Source organism: Vipera ursinii (assembly GCF_947247035.1).
Source record: "Vipera ursinii genome assembly, chromosome: 10".
Lineage (NCBI taxonomy): Eukaryota > Metazoa > Chordata > Lepidosauria > Squamata > Viperidae > Vipera > Vipera ursinii.
This window is the reverse complement of record NC_139520.1, coordinates 18,199,111-18,221,124: the sequence shown is the minus strand read 5'-3', so window position 1 is coordinate 18,221,124 and position 22,014 is coordinate 18,199,111. Positions and strand designations below refer to the sequence as shown.

Sequence of the window (22,014 nt, the reverse complement as noted above, 5' to 3'; positions counted from 1 at the left end):
CCCCTCCTTGCAGCTGGGGGAAGAAGATCCCCCTCCATCCATCTCCCCATCTGCCCCAGAGCAGGCCTCCCCCCCCCCCCCACACACACACACCCCTTGTGGGAAGATACGTGTGCAAGAGATCTCCTCTGCCCAGCGGGAGGAAGGAGGAGGGGATCATCCCGGCCAGATCCCGCGATCCGAAGCTCTGCTTTCTAGCAAGTCGAGCCCTTGTCTTCGGGAACCGGGTGTGTGTGTGTGGGGGGGTGGGAATCTCTCTCTCAAGCGAAGACGGAGATCAAAGAGGAACGGGCTACCCCCCCCTCTCCCCAGCCGCACGCGCGCGCGCGCCTCCAGGCCCGTCAGACCTTGCCAGGGTTGCCAATGGGGCTCTGGGTTCGAAAGCTGCGCCCGCCCCAATCTTACGTCCGACCAAAAAGTGCTTTCCGAATTCAATTCGGGTCCTGAACAAACGCAGAGTTGCCCGGATCCGGGACTGAAAAACTCCCAACTCGAGAGTAACGGGAGGAAGAAGAAGAGGGGGGGGGGGGGAAAGCAACTTTTCTTTTTTACCCCTCCTCTTCACCCCCCACCCAAAAAGGTCCCCAAAAGTTGGGGCTGGAAGGCGAGGGGGGCGACTTCTCTTGCAGCTCATTCCTATAGTAACAGGCCCGGCGGAGTTGCTAAGAAGGTTTAAAACAAAAAAACAACACACACACACACACACACTACTGTATCCAAACAAGCTTTTCTGGAAGGGGAGGGGGGAGGGAAGGGAGGGAGGGAGGGGGGCGGGTGATGGTCCTGCGACCTGGGTCGCCTGATTGGGCGGTCGCCTGGGAGCGACAAGGGTCCCCGCCCAATCAGCGGCTAATTGATTAAGGCGAGCGGGTTTGAATAGAGCTGGCCCCGTGCCAATCGCCTTTCAAAGAGTCCCCTGTATGATTAATCGCGGTGCATTATTGATAATCGCAATTATCGCAGGACACATGCGCGGTGCGCGGAGGATCGGGCTAGCCGGAGGAGGAGGAGGAGGAGGAGGCGAAGGAGGAGGGAGGGGAAGAGCTAAGAGGAGGAGGAGGAGGAGGAGAGGGGGGGGCAGGCTCGATTTCCGTAATTTTGAGAAGATTTTTTTTTCGTAATTTTTTATTCGGCCCCAGCTGATGTTTGAGCCAGCATGTCGCGGAGGAAACAGGCGAAGCCGCAGCATTTCCAGTCCGACCCCGAGCTGGCCTGGCAAGCTCAACGCAATGGTGAGGGCTTGGACCTGGGGTGGGGGTGGGAGGGGGGGAAGAAAAGAGGGTCTTCGGGGGAGGAGGCGAGAGAGAAACCTGCCTGGTTGCCTTGGGGCTCTTTGGGATGGGGGGGTGGTTGATGAGTGGGGGGTGGTGGCTTGGGGGTCCTGCCAAAGACAGTGGCCCCCGACGGTCTCCGGTGGGCGATCTGCCTTACTTCCCAGAAGCTTTCCCCCCCTCTCTTCGATCCCCCCTCCCCGCAAAAAAAAATCGCTCTGAATTTTTGCCCAAACAAACGCAAAGAAACTTACCTACCTTGGGGGGGGGGCGGCTTAGAAGAAGGATGGAAAGGCGGGGCGGGGGGGGGAGGCGGGCAAAAAAAGGGGGGGGGAGGCAACAAAACGACGCGCTTTTTTTTCCCCAGGGTGGGGTGGGGTGGGGGGCGGTGAAGGACCCGGCGCGAAGTTGATCAACTGGAGATTTTTGGTGCCTTCTTCGGGCGAAGTCGGTTCCCGGCTGGGTTGGATCGTCTCTGGCCCCTTCTCTCTGTGTCTCTCTCTTTCTTCCCCCCCCCGCTCCCCCCCCAGCCCCCCCTTCCAAGGAGTCCTGCTCTGACTGGATCCTTTGCGATCTGCCAAGCCGAGAACCGGATCTTTCACAATTGCTCACGCTGCTCCCCCCTTTAACACACACGGACCTACCACCGTGCCTACTCAGTAACTCGAAAGCCGAGCTTAGAGGGGGGGGGGGGAGGGAAGGCCCTTAGGGAAACGGCGCTGCAGGACCTCGGGGGGGGGGTGTTGATCCTCTGACACCCCCCCACCATCATTCCCAGGATTTTTTTTTTCTTTCTTTCTTTACGGGGGGACGGGGCCAGAAGCGATCCGGGCCTGACCCCCTTCGAAAAAAAAGAGCTTTCTTCCCAAATCTCTTTCCCGACACCCCACTCCCCTTTGCCTGCCCTCTCTCCTTCCCTTCCCCCCCCCCCCATTAAAAAGCGGCTCCTGCTTGCGAAGGCTGCGCCGGAGCGATCCCAAGTCCCTTCCTTTGGCCCCTTCCCTTAAATTTTAGCGAGGAGGAGGAGGAGGGAAAAAAAAACACACTCGCGGCAAAAACACCCACGGTTTTTTTCGGCTGCGGCGCGTAAAACCGATTTCGTAAAAAAAAAAAAAAAAAAGTGGGGTGGGGTGGGGAAGACGAGCGCGGCTTTTCGGCTCCTGCCCGGCGCAGATGGGTGAGTGTGATCCTTTTGCCGGCTTTTTTTTTTTCTTTTCCTGGCTCTGCGTGGCATCCACCGGCGCCGGAAAGTTTCTTTAACCGGCCACTTCTCCTCTTTCCCGCTGCTCCCATCCCTCTCTCTTTCTCTCTCTCTCTCTCTCTCTCTCTCTCTCTCTCTCTCTCTCTCTCTCTCTCTCTCTCTCTCTCTCTCTCTCTCTCTCCCTTCTCTCTCTCTCTCTCTCTCTCTCCCTCTTCCTCTTCCTCTCCTCTCTCTCTCTCTCTCTCTCTCTCTCTCTCTCTCTCTCTCTCTCTCTCTCTCTCTCTCGTCAACTTGCGAGCAACCCTCGCTTGTCACTTTGGGGTCTGTTCTGAAGGGCATCGCACGGGGGAAAAAACGACAACAACAAAACACCCGGGACTCCGGCGCGTTTCGCGGGCACCCGCCGCTCTTGGGAAACCTGAAGGAAGGCTGGAGAAAGTTGCGCGGGGAAAGGGACCGAGAAGGGCTTGCTTGCTGGCTGGCAATCTCTCCTGCTCCGCCAGCCTTTTGGGGAGTGGGCGCCCGGCGACGCGGATCCCTTCTTGCTGATTTTTTTTTCCTCGGTTGCTAGAAAGCGGGTCGGAATCGGATCGCGCGCGAATTGAAAGTCGGAACGGAGCGGAGCAGGAGGCTAAAGACAAGTGGCTTGGTTTCTGAGTGATGGGCAGTGGGGGGGGATACAGCAGAAAAGGGGAGAAGCTGCAACCCAGGGACACTCTTCTTTTTCCCACCCCCACCCCCTACCCCAAATTCTCCCAAAATTCACGGGCGGCTCCGAGAAATTGATCAGATTATTTTTTCTCTTGAGAAAGAAAAGCGGCGGGGTGTGTGTGTGTGTGTGTGTGAAAGCGAGGACCTGTTTGTTTATTCCTACCTCTGTTTGTTGGGGTGGTTCCGCTAATCGCCATCCCCGTAGTTGGCGAAGCTTGCGAATAAACTGGGGTGGGTTAATATTAAAGAAGATTTGGGGAGTGGGTGTGGGGGAGAGCGAATTGAGTCGCCCAACTTGTTTCGACCGCTTGGAAGACTCAAGGTTGAAGAACCGTAGGGGGAAAAAAAAGCACAAATAAACCCCCCCCCCTGCCGCTGCTTTTCCGAAACAGTTTTTCTGGAGGAGAAAAACTTGATCCGGTGGATCTCCTTGCCGGTTTGGGAAGCATGCCTGGGATCCTCTCTCTCTTTCCCTTTCTCTACAGACCTCTCTATTTAAATCTTTTTCGTCCCTTGACTTTCTTACAAGGTCCAACTTTCTGGGTTGCATCTGCTAGGCACACACAGAAAGGTTAAATTGTGTTTAAACTGGGATTAGCAGTTTGGAGGTGGGAGGTGAAAAGAGAGGGCAAAAGACAGAGAGAGAGAGGCTGGGGTGGAAATGGTGATAATTTCTCTTATTTGGATGTGAAAGTCTCCCCCTAGGCCACTGGTGGGCCCAAGAAAGAACTGTGGCTAAAACTTCCTAGCAGTTGTGCTAACATATTTGGAAGGATGTGAGTTCTGCCTATTCCTATCTATATATTTACATCTATCTATCTATCTATCTATCTATCTATCTATCTATCTATCTATCTATTATCTATCTATCTATCTATCTATCTATCTATCTATCTATCATCTATTTATAATCTATCTCTATCCACACATTTGCATATAAACATATATACTGAACTGTGATCATCTTCCTTTTGGCCTCTTTTGTAAGGGGAAGAAATGTTGTTTCTTCTGTCTGAAAATATATATATATATATATAAATATTTGTGCCCTGAAACTATCTTTTAAATGTCTAATATGAGCTCTGCCTGTCTTCCACAGTGCTATTTAACATTACACACACACACACACACACACACACACACACACACACACACACTCTGTTGGTAAAGAAACTCTTCCAGCACCCAAACTTTTCAGCATCCTAGCCGCCAGAAGGATAAGAGGTGTGTGTTCGCATCATCCCCCATCTCACACACACTGCCCCTCCACTGTATCCCTCCCTCCCTCCCTCTCTCCTAACTCTTTTTCATGTGGTTCAAGAGGCTTGAAAAAGTTTTAGGCTAACCCAGCCACTCAAAGATGCAGACAAGCAAGTCAGCTTTTTGCTTTTTTTTTTCTTCGAGGAAAAATAATTACTTTTTTATAAATTAAGTCTCGTTTCAATTTTTTTTCTTTCTTTTCTTTTCTTCTTTTTTTTAAAAAATGAGTTATTTCCTATAACTTCTCAAATCCTTAGCAACCATTTGGAGGCATTTTTGAGCACTTTCTTTGGAAGAGTGGATACCCCTTTAAAAGCTGGGCTAGAAGATGTCCTCTCTGTATTCACTGCTGTGTTTGTCTCTAAGCCCAGGTATAAATTTCAGTAGAATACTTGAAATCCTGTTCCTTTGTTGAGCGGTCCTTTCTCCAAAAGGACTTGTAACAAAAGAATTCTGTGATCTTCAAACTGAGTTGAGGAGGGGGGAAAAACCCCTCTTCTTTTGAGGAAGATCTTGGTTCCAATCGTATTCCAATCTGAATCTTTCTTTCTTTCTTTCTTTCTTTCTTTCTTTCTTTCTTTCTTTCTTTCTTTCTTTCTTTCTTTCTTTCTTTCTCTTTTTCCTGCTTCTGTTTTAGGCCTTAGTCAGGTTGTTAGCCATATCCCTCCCCCTCATAGTATAATGTTTGGATCCATGATTGCTATGAAGGAAAAGTAATTTTATCTCTCCAGGTTTTTCCTGTTCAGTGATGTGGTGGAGGGGGAAAAAAAGTTTTAATCAGAACACATTGATTTGAAGGAAAATGACAATTCACTTTTCTTAGTTGCTGACTTACTTCAGTTAAATAATCCTTCCTTCCTTCCTTCCTTCCTTCCTTCCTTCCTTCCTTCCTTCCTTCCTTCCTCTTGAAAGAGCAGCGAGTTGCAGAAATGTTTCCCTCTTTTTCTTCTTCTCCCAATAACTCTATTGCCAGCAGTACTTCTAGGTTACTACGGCCTTACATAGTTTGACCAAATTGCCTGCAGGCGATGCTTTGTAATAGTGTTAACAGGATTGAGTACGTTGTAATAATAGTGTACAGTGGACGAACTTTTGCTGAACGCCATCCGTCAGGGCAATTTGCCTTTGCATTTGATCTGTTTTTCAGGAACATGCATTTTTTGGAAACTGTGTGTAGCCTACAGTCAGAGTATCAAAGTGAGATTAAGTGGGGGTAATTAAAAGCTAACCCTGATGGCTGTAAAAAAACGATATATTATTTCTTGCAAACAGAATGTCCTCTTCGTGTGATGACTTGGGGTGTTGTTAGCAATCTCCATTGTGAATCAGGTGTTTGAAAGTTTTTTGGCCTGCACCGTCTCGCTCTCCGATTTCGGGTTTTTTGTTTCTTTGTTGTGTTTTTGCTAGTTTGAATTAAACATTATTGCTCAGTTGAAATATAACGAGAGTTTGATGTGATCCTTTTCTCCCTATTTATTTATTATTTTTGACCTCTTTTTGTAACAACTTTAGAGGCAGAGAAGAAGCAAAGATTTGAAATTTTAAACTATGTTCAACAAGTTATACATTCATTGCTCGTGGGAACAGACACAGAATTCTGCTATGTTGCTTTTTTAAAATTAAGGTTATTATTTCATAATGACTTTCCTGGGAAAACACTCCATTCAATGGAATAGAACTTACTTCTGAGTAAAATATGCAGACTCATAGAGCAATTCTGCAACTTACTGGTATTCCAGCTTCATTTTGAGCTGTGCTGTCTTTTTTTCCTGCAGTTTCTTAAAAGTGTATGCTACGAAAATATGTTTCATTGCAGAATACTCTACAAGATTGGGAGAAAGCACACGTATCTGGAGAATGTAAGATATAAAGAATTCCCTCTCGCTCTAGGCAAAACATTAGAAATGGTTATGATTTAATATTTTAATACCTCCTTACTTTATCTGTGTGAATCCTGCCCAAGTTACAATTCTACTTTCAGGGTGGGCTTTGTAATCATTTTTTTTAAGGCTTTGTTATGCTTCTTATATTAGATATTCTTCCAAAGATGGTTGCCGCAATTATTTGACATTTTCCATTCTTCAGTCAGGGACTACTAAAGCCATTTGGTTTTATATCGCAGGATTAGCCTGTTTAATGGCCCTTTGTGCTTCTGCCTAGAGGTAAATATTTTTTTTAAATAGCTGGGCTTTAAAATATATATATATTTCAATTCGGAAAACTTGTCTCCATTTCAGTTAAAAGTTCTCTGTGAAAAAAATATACTTGAGATTCTCAAAACGTCCAAACATCCTTTTTTTTTTTTTTGTTCGGTGCTTTGTCCTTTCCAAACTTCATTTAATTTTCGGGCGATTATCTCAAAGTGGCTGTTTCGCAAACAGATCCTCTTTCTCTGGCTTCCCTCTTTAGTTCCTCCACTGCCCCCCCCCAACACCACCATCCCACCCCATATTTACACTTCTGTCTATTTTGTTTGATAAGTTCCTTCAAAAAGAAAAGTGTCCCCTAGGTTTTTTTTTTATCAGAGCAGCAAATCCCACCCACCAAAGAAGGAGAAAAGGAAGCAAATGGGAATTGGGGCGGGGGATGGTGGGATTGAAAAAGGGGAGGGAGAGAGAGAAAGGAAGGAAGGGGGGGGGAAAACAAGGCAAAAAGTAAAAGTGTTGGTCAAGAAAACCAGCCTATCTGGCTTTTTTTTTTTTTGCAAGTCTTCTCCTAAGCTGGGATGGCTCTGGAAGCGTTGGTAGAAACCACCGCTTGGATTCTGGACCTGGGCTGGCTTGGGGAAAGGGTAAACTCGTCAAGCAAAGCCCGACCCAGTGGAGCTAGGGAAAAGTGAAGAGTTCAGATGTTTTAACCTTTGCCAGCTTCCTTCCAGCCAAAGGTGACAAAGTTCAGATCACAATGCGCAGTTCAATCTCTCAGCTGGTGACCTCCACAGAGACTTTTGCCACTCACTTAGCAGGAAGTTGATAGTTGATTTTAGCTTCGCCTTATCAGCTCCGCTTCTTGACTTAACTCTTATTCCCTTGTTACGCCTCTGGATGTCGGACCCCCAAAGGGAAGAGTGACAGCCAATTGTAGCAGCTCCATCTTTTTGCACCTTTCCGCCACCCCCGAGGATGAGTGGGATCTGGTTTCTTGCTGCTCTGCCAATGTTTACGGAACTAAAGTTGAGATATTAGGTCCTTCTACCGGCCCTCCCCCCCCCCCAATTTGTTTCAGGCCTGCCAGGATGAAACTGTTCTCGAGTTTGAAAGGGGGGAGGGAGGTTGGAGAGAAAAACTGTTGCAAGTGAACCCCACCACCTAGTGTTCATTTCCCCCCCCCTCTTTCATTCTGAAGAATGAACCTATTCTTTCTTGTTTTAGAAAAATAATCACTGGTCTGGTCTGTTACTTCGTTTTGCAACCGAAATGCATTTGTTATTTTTTTTAATGGGCCATACATAGTCTTAGCATATTCAATCTCCAGTGGAACAAACTTTTTCTGCGAGGATTTAAAAAAGAATATATATACATACATATATATATATATATACATACATATACATATATATACATATGTACACATATACATATACATAGATACATAGATACATATACATACACACACATACACACACATACACACACACACACACAAGTTGGAGCATGGAGATGTGTGTGTGTGTGTGTGTGTGTGTTTATGTATGTATAAAATCCATGCCCCAACTCCTGTCCCTAGTTTTAAATATAAGGAGAGACAGGAGCATATTGAAACTTAAGAAATAATAATGTCTTTTGGAAGGATCTTAGACCATGCTGAAGTCTGATTTCATTTCATTTCAAATAGAAATGCAAGTGGGAATTGTGAAGACTCAGTTTGAAGGTCTGTGTTTTGTGTGTTAGAGAAAAGGGGTGCCTGGCCTAAACCTTACATCATTTTCTTTTGGGTGAATATAAAATCTATTCTCGTAATGTGGAGGAATGAACTTCAAAGGATGTTATTCAGGAAGCTGGAAACTTTAAAGACCTGCCTCAAGACACCTTTATTGTTCCTTTTTCCAAAATGGTGCAAGATAATTTTATATTTGCGTTTCTGTGGTCGAGCCTAGGTCTCCAAAGTCAGGCAAAATCCCTTGTTTCCAAGAGAGCAATACTGAAATAGTTTTGAGTTGGCAGCCGGATTCTCTCGCCATTTTTAAGAGAGACCAACAGATTGGCAGCTGATTTCGGGCCTTGCCAACATAAAGTTTCTTGGGATAATTTTCAGAGTTTTGGGGTTGTTGTTTTGTTTTTTTAAAAAAGGGAACCGGATTGCATCGACCTTTCTTATTATTTTGTTTGGGTTTGATGGATCGCTGCATTTTCTATTTCAAAAGTGAGGATTGAAAATTCATTTAAACTTTTCTAAGACAAGAATACTGAAATCTCAAGTGACAGGTGACGAGGCTCCATTGTTTGGGATAACTATGTCTCCAGTTGCTATTATTTTTTATTTATTTGTTTATTTTTAATTTTATTTTTAATTTTTTTTATTTTTAATTTATTTTTAATTATTTTTAATCTCATTTATATCCCGCCCTTCTCCAAAGACTCAGGGCGGCTTACAATTCTAAAGCACAAATCAATGTGCTTAGCAATATGTGTGTGTGTGTGTGTGTGTGTGTGTGTGTATGTATGTATATATGTATGTATATGTGTATATATATGTATATGTATATGTATATGTATATATATATATATAACGTTCCCCCCCAATGGTTTTTTTTAGAAAAAAGGGCAGGGGGAGGAGAGAGAGAGAGAGAGAGAGTTATTCTTTAGGCTGTAATGCATCACACCATTCCCAAGGCCTTAAACTTGCTATGTGAATTGCAACTAAGAAAGGATTTGTAAACTTTTAAAGTTGTTTTTGAACAAGGGTTGAAGCTGGTGAGAAATGCTTCCTGGTTCCAATCAAATAGAAGTGTGGCAGGATGTTATTAAAAATGTATCTTTGTATCTTTTCATTTTTATTTTTATTTTGCACATTGGGAAATGAAAAGTGTGTAAAATTTAATTCGGGGGGGGGGAACAAAGTCCTTTCGGATATTCTCTTGGCGGAAACTTTGCAGGAATAAAAAAAACTTGGTTTTTTTAAAAAAAATACACTGTCTTTTCCTAAAAGCAATAGCGTTCCCTTCCCCCCCCCAAAATAAATGAAATGAGTATGTTAATATGTTTAATGTTAGCATGTGAGGCATAGTTCTTGACTATTAGAGAAAGTATGGACAATTCTAGAAAAACTGCAAATGTTCTACATTTGATATTTGAGTCTTTTTTTTTACTTGCCTTCTAGTAGATAGAAAAAAGTGGGTAGGTTAAAATATAGAACGGAATCTTTTGCAAATTGGGCAGATAATGCAGCATTATAAAGGTGAAGAGAAGGATTTAGGACACATTTTGATTTTTTAGCCCACGCGTGCTATACATTGGAAGCAAATCCATTGTTCTGCATATAATTCATCAGTTGCTTTTTCTGATTTCCCTCACTAGTTATTTAGTTTTTGAATCTGTCATTATTTGTCTAAGCACAGCTGACCAAGCAAAACCATGTTTTAAAGTGGGCTTTATGTTTTGATAAATGTGATCTGGTTGAAAAAGTATTTTTCGACTGAATGCCGAGCTTAATAGAACATGCTGACATAATAGTTTTAATGCTTTTTGTTCAAAATGTGTGAATAAACAGAATGGCTTTTGTTCCTTCATAATTGGCTGGAAAAGTAGAGGGAGCATCATCATTAGATATGGAAATGGGTGAAGAGGAAAAAAAATGTTTCACCTGACATTATTCCGAACTGGCTCCTGTAGCTTTTGAAATGAGCATCTAAAAGGGATACAGCATTTAAGATTAGTTGTCAAAATACAGTGCTTTAAATTGGGTGTATGTGTGTGTGTGTGTCTGTGTGTCTGTGTGTAAGTACACACACATAGACACGCAAGTGTATGTTGTGTTAGACAATAACCACAACGATGTATGCAAATTGTTGCGTTTAATATTTTACTTCTTGCCAAGCAATCAAAATCCTAAAATTCTAATCACGTACATCTGCTAATAGATTCCTAGTTACTAACTTCAATACACAACATTGTCAAACTTTTTTTTTTCTGTTTTCAAACTCCAGAGACAGGGTAACTTAAAACAAAAGTGTGTGTCTGGCACCAATGTCACACTATATGGCATTTAAAAGGGGGGGGGAAATCGATGCAATTTTCTTTTTTCTTTTTTGATAGGTCCAATGACTGTTTTGAACTTGGATTGCTTTTAACTTGTTAAAAAGAAAAGGGGAAATTGTATATTCTCTCCCTTTTTTGTCTTCTCCATCCTCAGATTTTTTTTAATGTTTCTCCCCCCCCCCTTCCAAAGATTTAATTTGGAAGTCATGGAAACTACCTATTATCTGATTTTAGTGTCGCAGGAGAACAGGGAAGGAGGGAGGTAATCCTTGAATTAAATGGGCTTTCCCCCCCCTTCCCTGTCTTTCTAAGTTGACCACACACAATCTGTACAAGTGAATTTTTTGTCCTCATGCTGAGAGAACAATAGGGAACCATCCTTCCTTTGAATAAGATCAGCTAGTTTGAAGGCAGAGGAAGAAAGAATTTTTTTTTTTGAGGAGGGGGGATAACGTTTAATTTACAAATGGATCTTGGCGATAAGAAAAGGCAGCAACTAGTGATAACAAATCTGAAATGAAAGGGACTTTTCCTCCCCCCAATGAAAGGTTCAGAGTTATCGCTTAAACAAGCCAGAACAGTTAAAAGCAAAGAGTTTTGATAGGGTCACAAACAAGGAAGATTGCATGGCGTAATCCGCCTGAACAATCCAAATTGATTTCTTATTGTATAGAAACATTTTCTCTTAGCTGCTCATCTTCTTTCTTTCTTTTAACCCATTTCATGCTCTTCGCGCCCCTCCTTTCTCTTTATCCAGAAATGTAACATATTTTTTAAATGCTGTTTTTATAGATACGAGGTTATAATCTAACCTTATCTGTGTGGTAGTAAAATGACAGTGACTTTATGGAGCTGGCAGGCAGTGTCTATTCTAAGTGGGGCTACCCTAAGTTTTACCACCAAGGAGCATGATTTTTTTTAAAAAAAAAAGATTACCTCCCATTGATCCGAAGCACGTGTCACGGGGAAGCGAATCTTATTGATTAGGAAGGAACCGGTTTGCAAGCAATGTGGTCCTCAGTAGTTCTTAAAAGTTCAGGGGGCTTGTTTGGAGAAAGGACTTTTTGTAAGCTAAAGCTAACAATATGTTTAGGCACCTGTGGAGCCAGGCCAAATGTGTTTATCAGAAAAGAAATTGCACTGCATAGAAGTCTGTTTGGGCTTTGCCGAGCAACAATAAACTTCAAAGAACACGGAGGTCTAAGTGCCATGAGAAAGATTGAGCAACAAACCCTTGATTGTGGAAAACACGGGATATTTTTCTCTGACAGGCCATCCCTTTCTTTCTTGCCCCTAGAAATAACAGAATGAACAAATGGAAAACAAGGGTTTGCCGGGGAGAAGAAACAGTTAGCTTGTGTGTTCCTTAAGAGCTCAAAAGATTGTTTTGTTTGTGGCCAACTCTGATCACATGTGGTCTTTTTCTCCTCTGGGTTCCCCATCCCAACCTGTTTACTTTTGTCCATAACTGATGGAGATATGGAAGGACCAGAGATTAGTTCAGGGATAATAGGGTGAGTGTCCAAGAGATTTTTGAAGCAGCCAAAGATGAACAAAGGTTGAAGGAAACTTAAGAGTCAAATGAATCAACAGATGTTGGTTTTCCGTTTGGTGGATCACGAGGTGGTAAACCGAACAAAATGGACAGAACTGTCAGTTTCTTGCTATGGAATTTGATTTATGCCCCATGTCTTCAATTCATGCTATTTTATATTACTATGGATTATTTGGAGGACCCATCACCTTGGACACGAATGTTGATTTAAAGGTCTACTTGTGCACTCTTAAAACTCAATGGACAATGTTTGTGAATTTATACTTGTTCTCACCCTGCCTTGTGTGCATCTGGTGATCCAAACTTGATTTTTATTCTGGACCACTAAAACGTCTTGGGGGAAAAAAAGAAACGAAAACTTTAAGGTCTACAGGTTTTCTTGCCAGCTTTTAGCAAGTAATGTCATCCAAAGGCGAGGTATGGCTTAAGGGAAGAATGTCCTTCCTCAATGAATATTTGAGCATGGTATATAAATACCTTAATCTGCTTTCATCAGATTCCTGAAATGTCCCCCTTTTCCATCTATCATTTCATGGCGAGTAGCTTAAAGAGTCACAAAGAAAACTGACATCTGATGTTCAGGTTGAGCATTGGAACATTATCCTTCAGATTTCACATTTCTCTGAATTGGGACACAATATATGTTCCACCCAGGAAGTGCCTGAAAAATTTAAAATCTCTGTTCCTACAGAACTGGGATTGTACCTATGGAGCTGAATTCTGTTCCTAGTTGTATTCCAATTGTATCTCAATTCCTAGTTTAAAAAGCCTGAAAGCTCCATGTTCTCTTTTTCTGTCCTTATGTTTTTGAAGTTGGTGCAAGAAGATAGGCGTTCCTTTGTAGAAAAATTATAATAATTGTCTCATAATATGCTGTTGTGCTGAATAGAACTGGTGGGGCACCTATCACACTGATCATGGGCAGAGAGCTACGCAATCCATCATTTTTGTTGTGAACTCCTTTCCCCATCATGAGGCTGAATGTTTAAGGGTCATCTCAGAAAGCCACAACCCATCATATCCTATAGATTCACATTAGTAACTGGGAACTGAAGTCCACAAGTCTTAACATTGTCAAGGTTCCAGACTTCTAACTTAAGTAACGTGGAAAGAAAATTCCATAACTTTGTAGCTGCCCCTCGTTAAAAAGGAAAATCTTTAGGAAAATGGCAGACATGAAACTTGAGACTTTAAATAACGACAAATTAATTCAGCGATAGGCTGACTGTCCAAGAGATATCTGAACAGCCCAAGATGGACAAGCTTGAATGGAATATCAGACTCAAATGAGTTGGCTGAGTTGAGATGGTTGAGTTTTCCATTTTTCCCCCCAAAAAGAAACAAAGGGAGAAGAACTCTTTAGGGATGAGATGAACTCAACATCTCCTCTGGTTGACTTCTTTTTTCCTTGTGACCTATTTATAATTTCTGGACAATTGTTAATTTTGCTTCTTTCTCTCTCTCTTTTTCTCTTCCTCCCCTCCCCGCCTTGGGCCCATAGGAGACACACAGAAGGGTCAACCCAATCGGACCCACAAGACAAAGGATGCCCATGTCTGTGGCAGATGTTGCGCTGAGTTCTTTGAACTACCAGACCTGCTACAACACAAGAAGACCTGTACTAAAAAACAACTGGTTTTAATTGTGAATGAAAGCTCTGTATCTCCTTCGGAAGCCTTCCCTCCTAGCCTCCCTAAAAATAATTCCGATGAACGGAAGAACAATACAGATAACAACGTGGATCAAGTTGAATGCAGCAGCGTTCCTGAGCAAGGCGACAAACTTGACAAGGAAGAAACCATGGATCTAGAGTCTTCTTCCAGTGTTAGCAAAAGCACTAGCAGTACTTCCCAGACCGTCAGCAGTAGTATTGCAAGCAGTAACTGCTCCACAAAGGGTACCTCAGCTCTTACAACCTCTCTACCTCAACTGGGGGATCTAACCACGCTGGGCAACTTCTCTGTGATCAATAGCAATGTTATCATCGAGAATCTTCAGAGCACGAAAGTAGCGGTGGCCCAGTTCTCTCAGGAAGCACGCTGCAATGGCACCTCAACCAACAAGCTGGCCGTCCCTGCCCTAATGGAGCAACTGTTGGCTTTGCAACAGCAACAGATCCATCAGCTGCAACTGATTGAACAAATCCGTCACCAAATATTATTGCTGGCTTCCCAGAACGCAGACTTGCCAACGTCTCCCAGCCCGCCTCAGAGTACAGTACGAGCATCAGCCAACCCCTTGTCGACATTAAGTTCCCATTTATCCCAACAGCTGGCTGCAGCAGCTGGATTGGCACAAAGCCTCGCTAGCCAGTCTGCCAGCATTGGTGGTATGAAACACCTATCTCCTCAACAGCTACCTCAGAGCAATTCTGGGAACACTACGATTCCATCCAGTAGCGGCTTATCTCCAAGTATTAGCCTAGCTACCGCAGCAATTACAACGTCACCTTCTGACAAAGTGATTACAAATGCTGGTGGTCCACCACTTGGCAACCCGCCAGGGACCGTGTCATCATCTCCAGCTTTTGCAATAAGCAGTTTATTAAGCCCTGTATCAAATCCGCTTCTACCTCAACCCACTCCTAGTAACTCTGTGTTCCCCAATCCTTTATCCAATCTGGGAACACCCGCAGAGGACTTAAACTCGTTGTCTGCTTTGGCCCAGCAGAGGAAAAGCAAGCCGCCCAATCTAACCGCCTTTGAAACGAAAAGTAATTCGGACGAAGCGTTCTTCAAACATAAGTGCAGGTTCTGCGCAAAAGTTTTTGGGAGCGACAGTGCCTTGCAGATCCATTTGCGTTCTCATACTGGGGAGAGGCCCTTCAAATGCAACATCTGTGGAAACCGGTTTTCCACCAAGGGGAATTTAAAAGTCCACTTCCAACGGCATAAAGAAAAATACCCTCACATTCAAATGAACCCGTATCCAGTACCAGAGCATTTAGACAACATTCCCACAAGTACGGGGATTCCGTATGGGATGTCCATACCACCGGAGAAACCGGTCACCAGTTGGTTGGATAACAAACCAGTGTTATCAACTTTGACCCCATCCGTTGGCCTGCCACTTCCAGCCACAATTCCCAGCTTGACCCCTTTTATCAAAACAGAGGAGCCTCAGCCCATTCCCATCAGTCACCCTTCATCTAGTCCTCCGTGTTCGGTCAAAAGTGACTCTGGCTCCATTGATCCTGCAGGGAAGAACTCCAATGGGAATCTGGCAGAAGGAGAAATGGGGGCTCTGCTGTCTTCCGGTGACAAACCAGAAGAAAGCACGGCCAGCGTTTCCTCTAGTGTGAATCATTCTGCAACCTCCCCAGCGGCAGAATCGGATTCCAGCAACGCGGTGGCTTTTACCAATCCACTGATGCCTCTCCTGTCCGACCAGTTTAAGGCCAAGTTTCCATTTGGAGGGCTGCTGGATGGAACGCCAGCCTCGGAGACCTCAAAGCTGCAGCAGCTTGTAGAAAACATTGACAAAAAGGCAAGCGATCCAAACGAGTGTCTCATTTGCCATCGAGTGCTCAGTTGCCAGAGTGCTCTGAAAATGCACTACCGCACACACACTGGCGAAAGGCCATTCAAGTGCAAGATCTGTGGCCGGGCCTTCACTACGAAAGGCAATCTAAAGACCCATTACAGCGTCCATCGTGCCATGCCACCATTAAGAGTGCAACATTCCTGCCCCATCTGCCAGAAAAAGTTCACCAATGCAGTTGTGTTGCAGCAGCACATCAGGATGCACATGGGGGGCCAGATCCCTAACACAGTTGTGACTGACAACTATCCTGAGTCAATGGAATCTGATACCGGCTCGTTTGATGAGAAGAACTTTGATGATCTGGATACCTTCTCTGATGAGAACATGGAAGACTGTCTTGATAGTAGCGTACCAGACACCCCTAAGTCTGCAGATGCATCTCAGGATAGTTTATCATCCTCCCCGTTGCCACCGGAAATATCGAGTATTGCTGCTTTAGAAAACCAGATGAAGATGATCAATGCAGGGCTGGCTGAACAGCTCCAAGCGAGTTTAAAATCTGTGGAAAATGGATCAGTCGAAGGAGACATTATGACAAACGATTCTTCATCGGTTGGGGGTGATATGGAAAGTCAAAGTGCTGGAAGTCCTGCCATTTCGGAGTCTACCTCTTCTATGCAGGCCTTGTCCCCATCCAACAGCACAACGGATTTCTACAAATCACCAGGCATGGAAGACAAACTGCTACGGACTTTACCGAACGACTTTGCCAACGGTTGGCCTGTCACCCTTGCCAACGGTGGTGCTTTGGACTTGACATCGGGCAATCCAGAAAAAATGGTGAAGGAAGAGCCACTGGGCGTGTTGTTTCCTTTCCGCGATAGAGGCAAACTTAAAAACACGGCGTGCGACATTTGTGGCAAAACGTTTGCTTGTCAGAGTGCCTTGGACATTCATTACAGAAGTCATACCAAAGAGAGACCGTTTATTTGCACAGTCTGCAATCGTGGCTTTTCCACAAAGGGTAATTTGAAGCAGCACATGTTGACACATCAGATGCGAGATCTACCATCACAGCTCTTTGAACCCAACTCCAACCTTGGCCCAGCTCAGAACTCTTCCTCCGCCATACCTGCAAACTCTCTCTCGTCCCTTATAAAAACCGAGGTCAACGGTTTTGTACACGGCTCTCCTCAGGACCACAAAGAGACACTGCCCAATTTGCTTCCTTCGGGACCTTTGCTGCCTTCGGCGACGTCACCAGTCTTACTTCCAACTCTGCCTCGGAGGACACCCAAACAGCACTTCTGCAACACGTGTGGAAAGACCTTCTCGTCTTCCAGTGCTTTGCAGATTCACGAACGGACCCACACAGGAGAGAAGCCCTTTGCTTGCACAATTTGTGGAAGAGCTTTTACCACCAAGGGCAACCTTAAGGTACTCTCCCTCCATCTTACTCTGCTCCGTTTTTTTTCCCCTCTAGCTGCCCACTTGTGCCTGACAGGGTTCACATTTTGCGCTAAGCCATAATGGATCGATTTGGTATTTGGTGTCCCCTGTTGTTTCGCAAATCGTGGTGTTATGGCTTGGCGTGTGCCGTGAACCTCGGGGAACGCTGGGTGAACAAACCGCATCTCAGTATGATGCGTTCCCTGGGCCATCCTGAGTGGCCTGCAGGATGAGGGATGTTGATTTATCTCCGTGCTTTTGCATGACTTCTGTACAGGTAGTCCTTGACTTACAATAGTTTGCTTAGTGATCATTCAAAGTTACAACAGCACCGAAAAAGGACCACTTTTCACACTAACAAGCGTTGCAGCCTCCCCATGGTCATGTGATCAACTGTGGCAAGAAAGGTGGTAGAATAGAGGAAAAACTCATTTAACAAATGTCTCAGCAACAGAAATTTTGGGCTCAATTGTGGTCGTACGTTGAGGACTACCTGTATATCCAGCAGGGTTTTCATGTGAGATGTGAATGGCTGTATCCATGCATTCTGAAAACCTGGTCATTTCAACCACGGCTGTTCTTATGGGTGTCTACCTTCCATGCTTTTTTCCCCCCCAGGGATAAAATTGCAGCTAGAAATTCTATGGAGCGCATAACCCTTAAATTGCCAATCCTGGAATAATAAATGTATAATGTTTAAAAGAATAGAGGAAGGAGTTTTTTTTCTTAGATATAAATAGATTAAAGGGTTTACAGGCAGCGTTTGAGTTACGACCGAAATAAAGTCTGCCCGTCGCGGTCATAACTCGCCAGAGTCGTAATAATTTTGAAAGCTTTTTTTTGCAGCAGTTGTTAAATGAACCCTCAGTCATTAAGTGAACCAGTGGTTCACTACAGGTGAGGTTTTTGCAGCCAACTGGAAATAAGCACCAGTTTTGGGCAAAACCATTGTAAAACCTGATCATGTGGCTGAAGGACACTGTAAACAGCCCTCAATAGAGTTGATGAGCATCTGAAGGGGAAATCTGACCACTGAATTTCAAATCTGGGTCTTAATTACCCCCTCCCCCCATAGGTCCATCAGAACTTCAAACAGTCCCTAAATAAAGACTACCTGTAGGTGTATGTTTGTGTACGTCTGTGTATGTTTCATCACACCATGTGCTATCCCTGTGATTTCATAGTGCAGAATTGACATGGATTTTTGGGGGGTTAGGTGGGGATTTTGGGAAAGCTATGGGAGGAGAAGAATGAATATATTTGTTAAGTGCTGATGGACCAAGCTTTGGTGGGTTCCCCCCCCCCGCAATCCTTTTCTTTGGATCCTTCTGCACACCTTTCCTGATTGTGACTTTCTCTGTAACTCCTTCCTTACCTTTCATCCCTATTTTAAAAATCAAAAATCTGAGCAGAACTTGCATGGGTGTTAAACGGAAGCACGTCCATTCCCTTGCAGTCCTAAAGTGTGCTCCCATGAGAATAAAATTCGAAATTTAGACGTATTCGAAATTTAGACATTTTGATAGAAATTCAAAATTTGGAAGAAATTTAGAATGGGATCGTTTCTGCTAAATGAGAAATTAGTTAATTACTATTAATAATAGTAATAGTAATAATAATAGTAATAATAATAATAGTAATAACAATAACAACAACAATAACAATAATAATAATAATAATAATAATAATAATAATAATAATAATAATAATAATAATAAATAAAAAATAAAAAAATAGATGCTGATGATGATAGTATTTTGCTGGGGCAAAGTTCTTTTTTTTTTTAACCAAACCTTCAACTCTTAAGAGTCTAGATTTTATCACTGACCCTCCTGCGTACGTATAATTTGAAATGCTGGTAAAGCAACTTTTAAATGGAGTTTTGTTCTCCTGTTCACCCCACTGCCTGGCTAAGCATTCCTCTAGAAATGGTTGCAAAAGATATGAAATTAAAACATCGGTATCAGGTGTCATTTTAACGTCAAATGGTCATATAAACAACTGGGCAGGACTTGAATCACCCTGTTATGATGGCCACCTTGATTTTTTTTTGGGGGGGGGAATTCCTGACCTCTCTGTACACGAGATGAGCAGCAAACGAAGAAGTACAGGTAATACTTGATTTACAACAGTTCATTTACTGACCATTCAAAGTTACAATGGCCCTGAAAACAACGCTTTTTCACGCTTACAGCCTTCGCAACAATCCCCATGGTGTCACGCGATCAAAATTCAGACGCTTGGCAATTGGTTCGTATTTATGACCATCGCTGTGTCCTGAGGTCATGGGATCCCCTTTTTGTGACCTTCTGACAAGCCAAGTTAATGGGGGGGGGGGAAAGAAAGGTCATAAAAATGGGGCAAACCTCACTTAACAAATGTCTCACTTAACAGCAGAAAATTTTGGCTGAGTTGTCATACGTTGAGGACCACCTGAATTTCAATCTTTACAGTCTTGACCCTCTTCTAAATTAGATTGCCCTCCCCCACTTTCTGTAGGACACCCAACAGTGAAGAACACTGAGTTGTAAACCATCAACCTCTGGAGGTATAACTTCCTCAAGTTGGAGGCTAAATCATGATGTATGGTTGAGGGGGTTAGTTATGTCCAGTTTATCGAACAGAAGACTTAAGGATGACATGCTAGCTATTTTCCAGTACTTGAGAGCCTGCCAAAGAGAAGAGGGGATTGGCTTATTCTCCAAAGCACCTCAGGGCAGGACAAGAAGTAATGGGTGGAGATCCAAATTGTCTGACACTGAGAACGATTAATCAGTGGAACAACCTACCTCCAAAAGTTGTGGGTGGTCCATCAGTGGAGGTTTTTCAAAAATAGCCCAGACAACCATTTGACTAGGATGGCATGAAGCTCCTGCAATGAGTAGCAGATTGGATTGAGGTCCTTTCCAGCCCTGTGATAATCTATGTTATATGTTCTATGCTTAGCTTAAGACCATGGGTCTCCAAACTTGGCAACTTCAAGATTTGTGGATTTCAGTTCCCAGAGTTCCTCAGCCAGTGGACCTCATTTCCCAGAATTCCATGCTGGCTGAGGAATTCTGGGAGTTGAAGTCCACAAATCTTAAAATTACCAACTTTGGAGACCCCTGGTTAGACCATAACGCTCAAGAGAGAGGCTACTGCATTTAACCTACCTAACTGCCGCTGCTAACCTGTGTCTTTTCCAGGTGCACATGGGAACTCATATGTGGAACAGTGCTCCCGCCAGGCGAGGCAGACGGCTCTCCGTGGATGGGCCCATGACTTTCCTCGGAAGCAACCCTATCAAATTTCCAGACATGTTTCCAAAAGATTTGGCCATGAGGTCGGGAAACGGTGACCCTTCTACCTTCTGGAATCAATACGCTGCTGCCTTCTCCAACGGTTTGGCCATGAAGACCAACGAGATCTCGGTCATTCAGAACGGGGGGATTGCCCCGACTCCTGGGAGCCTGGGCAACGGCAGCAGCTCCCCCGTCAGCGGTTTGACCGGCAGCCTGGAGAAGCTCCAGGATTCGGAACCTAATGGGCCTCTAGCTGGTCTGGAGAAGATGGCAGGCAACGAAAACGGGATCGGCTTCCGGTTAACCCGCTTTGTGGAGGACAGCAAAGAGATTGTAACAAGTTAGGACAAAAGATGGCGGATACTCGTGCAGTTGTTGCAATTGAAAGTGGGTTGGGAGGAGGTTGTGTTGGGGTGGTTTTTTTTCCGTTTGTTTGTTTTGTTTGTTTTGGCAAATCCACAACACAGAAACATTAAAGACACATCCTTTTGTACCCGTTCGACATCTAGAATTCTAAAACAGCTTATTTATTAGTGATATAACTTTTTGTTTGTTTGTTTGTTCTTGGCTTTGCAGGGACATGCAAGTGTTAAGTTTTTTGGTCTTCTGTAAGTTGAAGTAAATACTAATTGACTAGAGTGCTGTAACATTTATAGCAACACAAGTCTGTTCGGCCAGACGGTCTCCTTCTGGCCTTTTAATTTATTTTTCTCCTTCCGGTTTAACCTAAAAGTTTTGGTGGTCAGGCGGTGCCTCCAGGACCTTTCTGCCACACTCACTCCTCTTCGGCGCGTGTGAAACAAACGTACATTATCTGTGTGCACTTCAGTCCCGATGGAAACTTTTCTCGGCCACAAGGTTGTTTTAATTGCACAACCAGCTTTGCGCCGAGGATTGAAAATGGACCACGTCAAAATTGAATTCCATACATCCCCTTCACCATAGGATCGATTTGGTTTTGCGTTGGTTTTGTTGGAATTAAATTGGCTATGATTATGGTTATTATTCTTAGGTAGATTTATTTTGTCCCCTTTAGAAATGGTCCTTTTTTTTGTATTGTGCTTTTTACTGGAGTCGTCTTAGATGTCAATTTGTTTCTGTACAGTAAACAAGCACGGAGAAGATTAGCGAAAACCCCACAGTGTTGTTTTGCTAGTTTGAAACCCTCTGCCTTGTAGGTATATTATTAAAAAAAAAAAGTACTGGACTTAGTGCTGCTAAGATTATCTCAAACCACCTTCCATGGACAACTTAAGATACTCCTGTACATATGATGAGAAATATCAAGATCATTAAAATGCACATATCTTCTCAGTGAGATCAATGTCTTGACTAAAAAGAATAACTACAGTGTGGTTTATTTCGTATTGGGTACGACAGGAAAAACAAACAAAAATACTTTGGACTGTTATATGCACTTTCTTGGAAAGCCCGAAAAGAAATAAGTCCAGTTACTTTATCCTTTAAGACTTACTAACAGCAGAGAGACTGTAATTTTCTGCGAGTAATCAAATACATTTTTTTTTCTCCACTGGAGGAAACTGGATTTTGTGTGTGTGTTTTAACGAAGATGCTTTGTTTTAGAATATGTGTCACAGCCTTT

At 43.7% G+C, this 22,014-nt stretch overlaps 1 protein-coding gene across 1 annotated transcript; it reads left to right on the top strand.

Moving 5' to 3' along the window:
* Positions 1–1,040: 1,040 nt before the first annotated feature.
* On the top strand, positions 1,041–21,157 carry SALL1 (spalt like transcription factor 1). Its single transcript, XM_083370341.1, has 3 exons — positions 1,041–1,232; positions 13,697–17,115; positions 20,316–21,157. The coding sequence occupies exons 1-3, from the start codon at positions 1,157–1,159 to the stop codon at positions 20,754–20,756; spliced, it is 3,936 nt and encodes a 1,311-aa protein (XP_083226467.1). The 5' UTR covers positions 1,041–1,156; the 3' UTR covers positions 20,757–21,157.
* Positions 21,158–22,014: the final 857 nt, after the last annotated feature.

Excerpts from the sequence above, each read along its gene's own strand:
- SALL1 (XM_083370341.1), top strand. The coding sequence starts at position 1,157 with ATGTCGCGGAGGAAACAGGCGAAGCCGCAGCATTTCCAGTCCGACCCC. Across the intron at positions 1,233-13,696 it reads CTGGCAAGCTCAACGCAATG|GAGACACACAGAAGGGTCAA; the intron begins GTGAGGGCTTGG and ends TTGGGCCCATAG. Across the intron at positions 17,116-20,315 it reads CCACCAAGGGCAACCTTAAG|GTGCACATGGGAACTCATAT; the intron begins GTACTCTCCCTC and ends TGTCTTTTCCAG.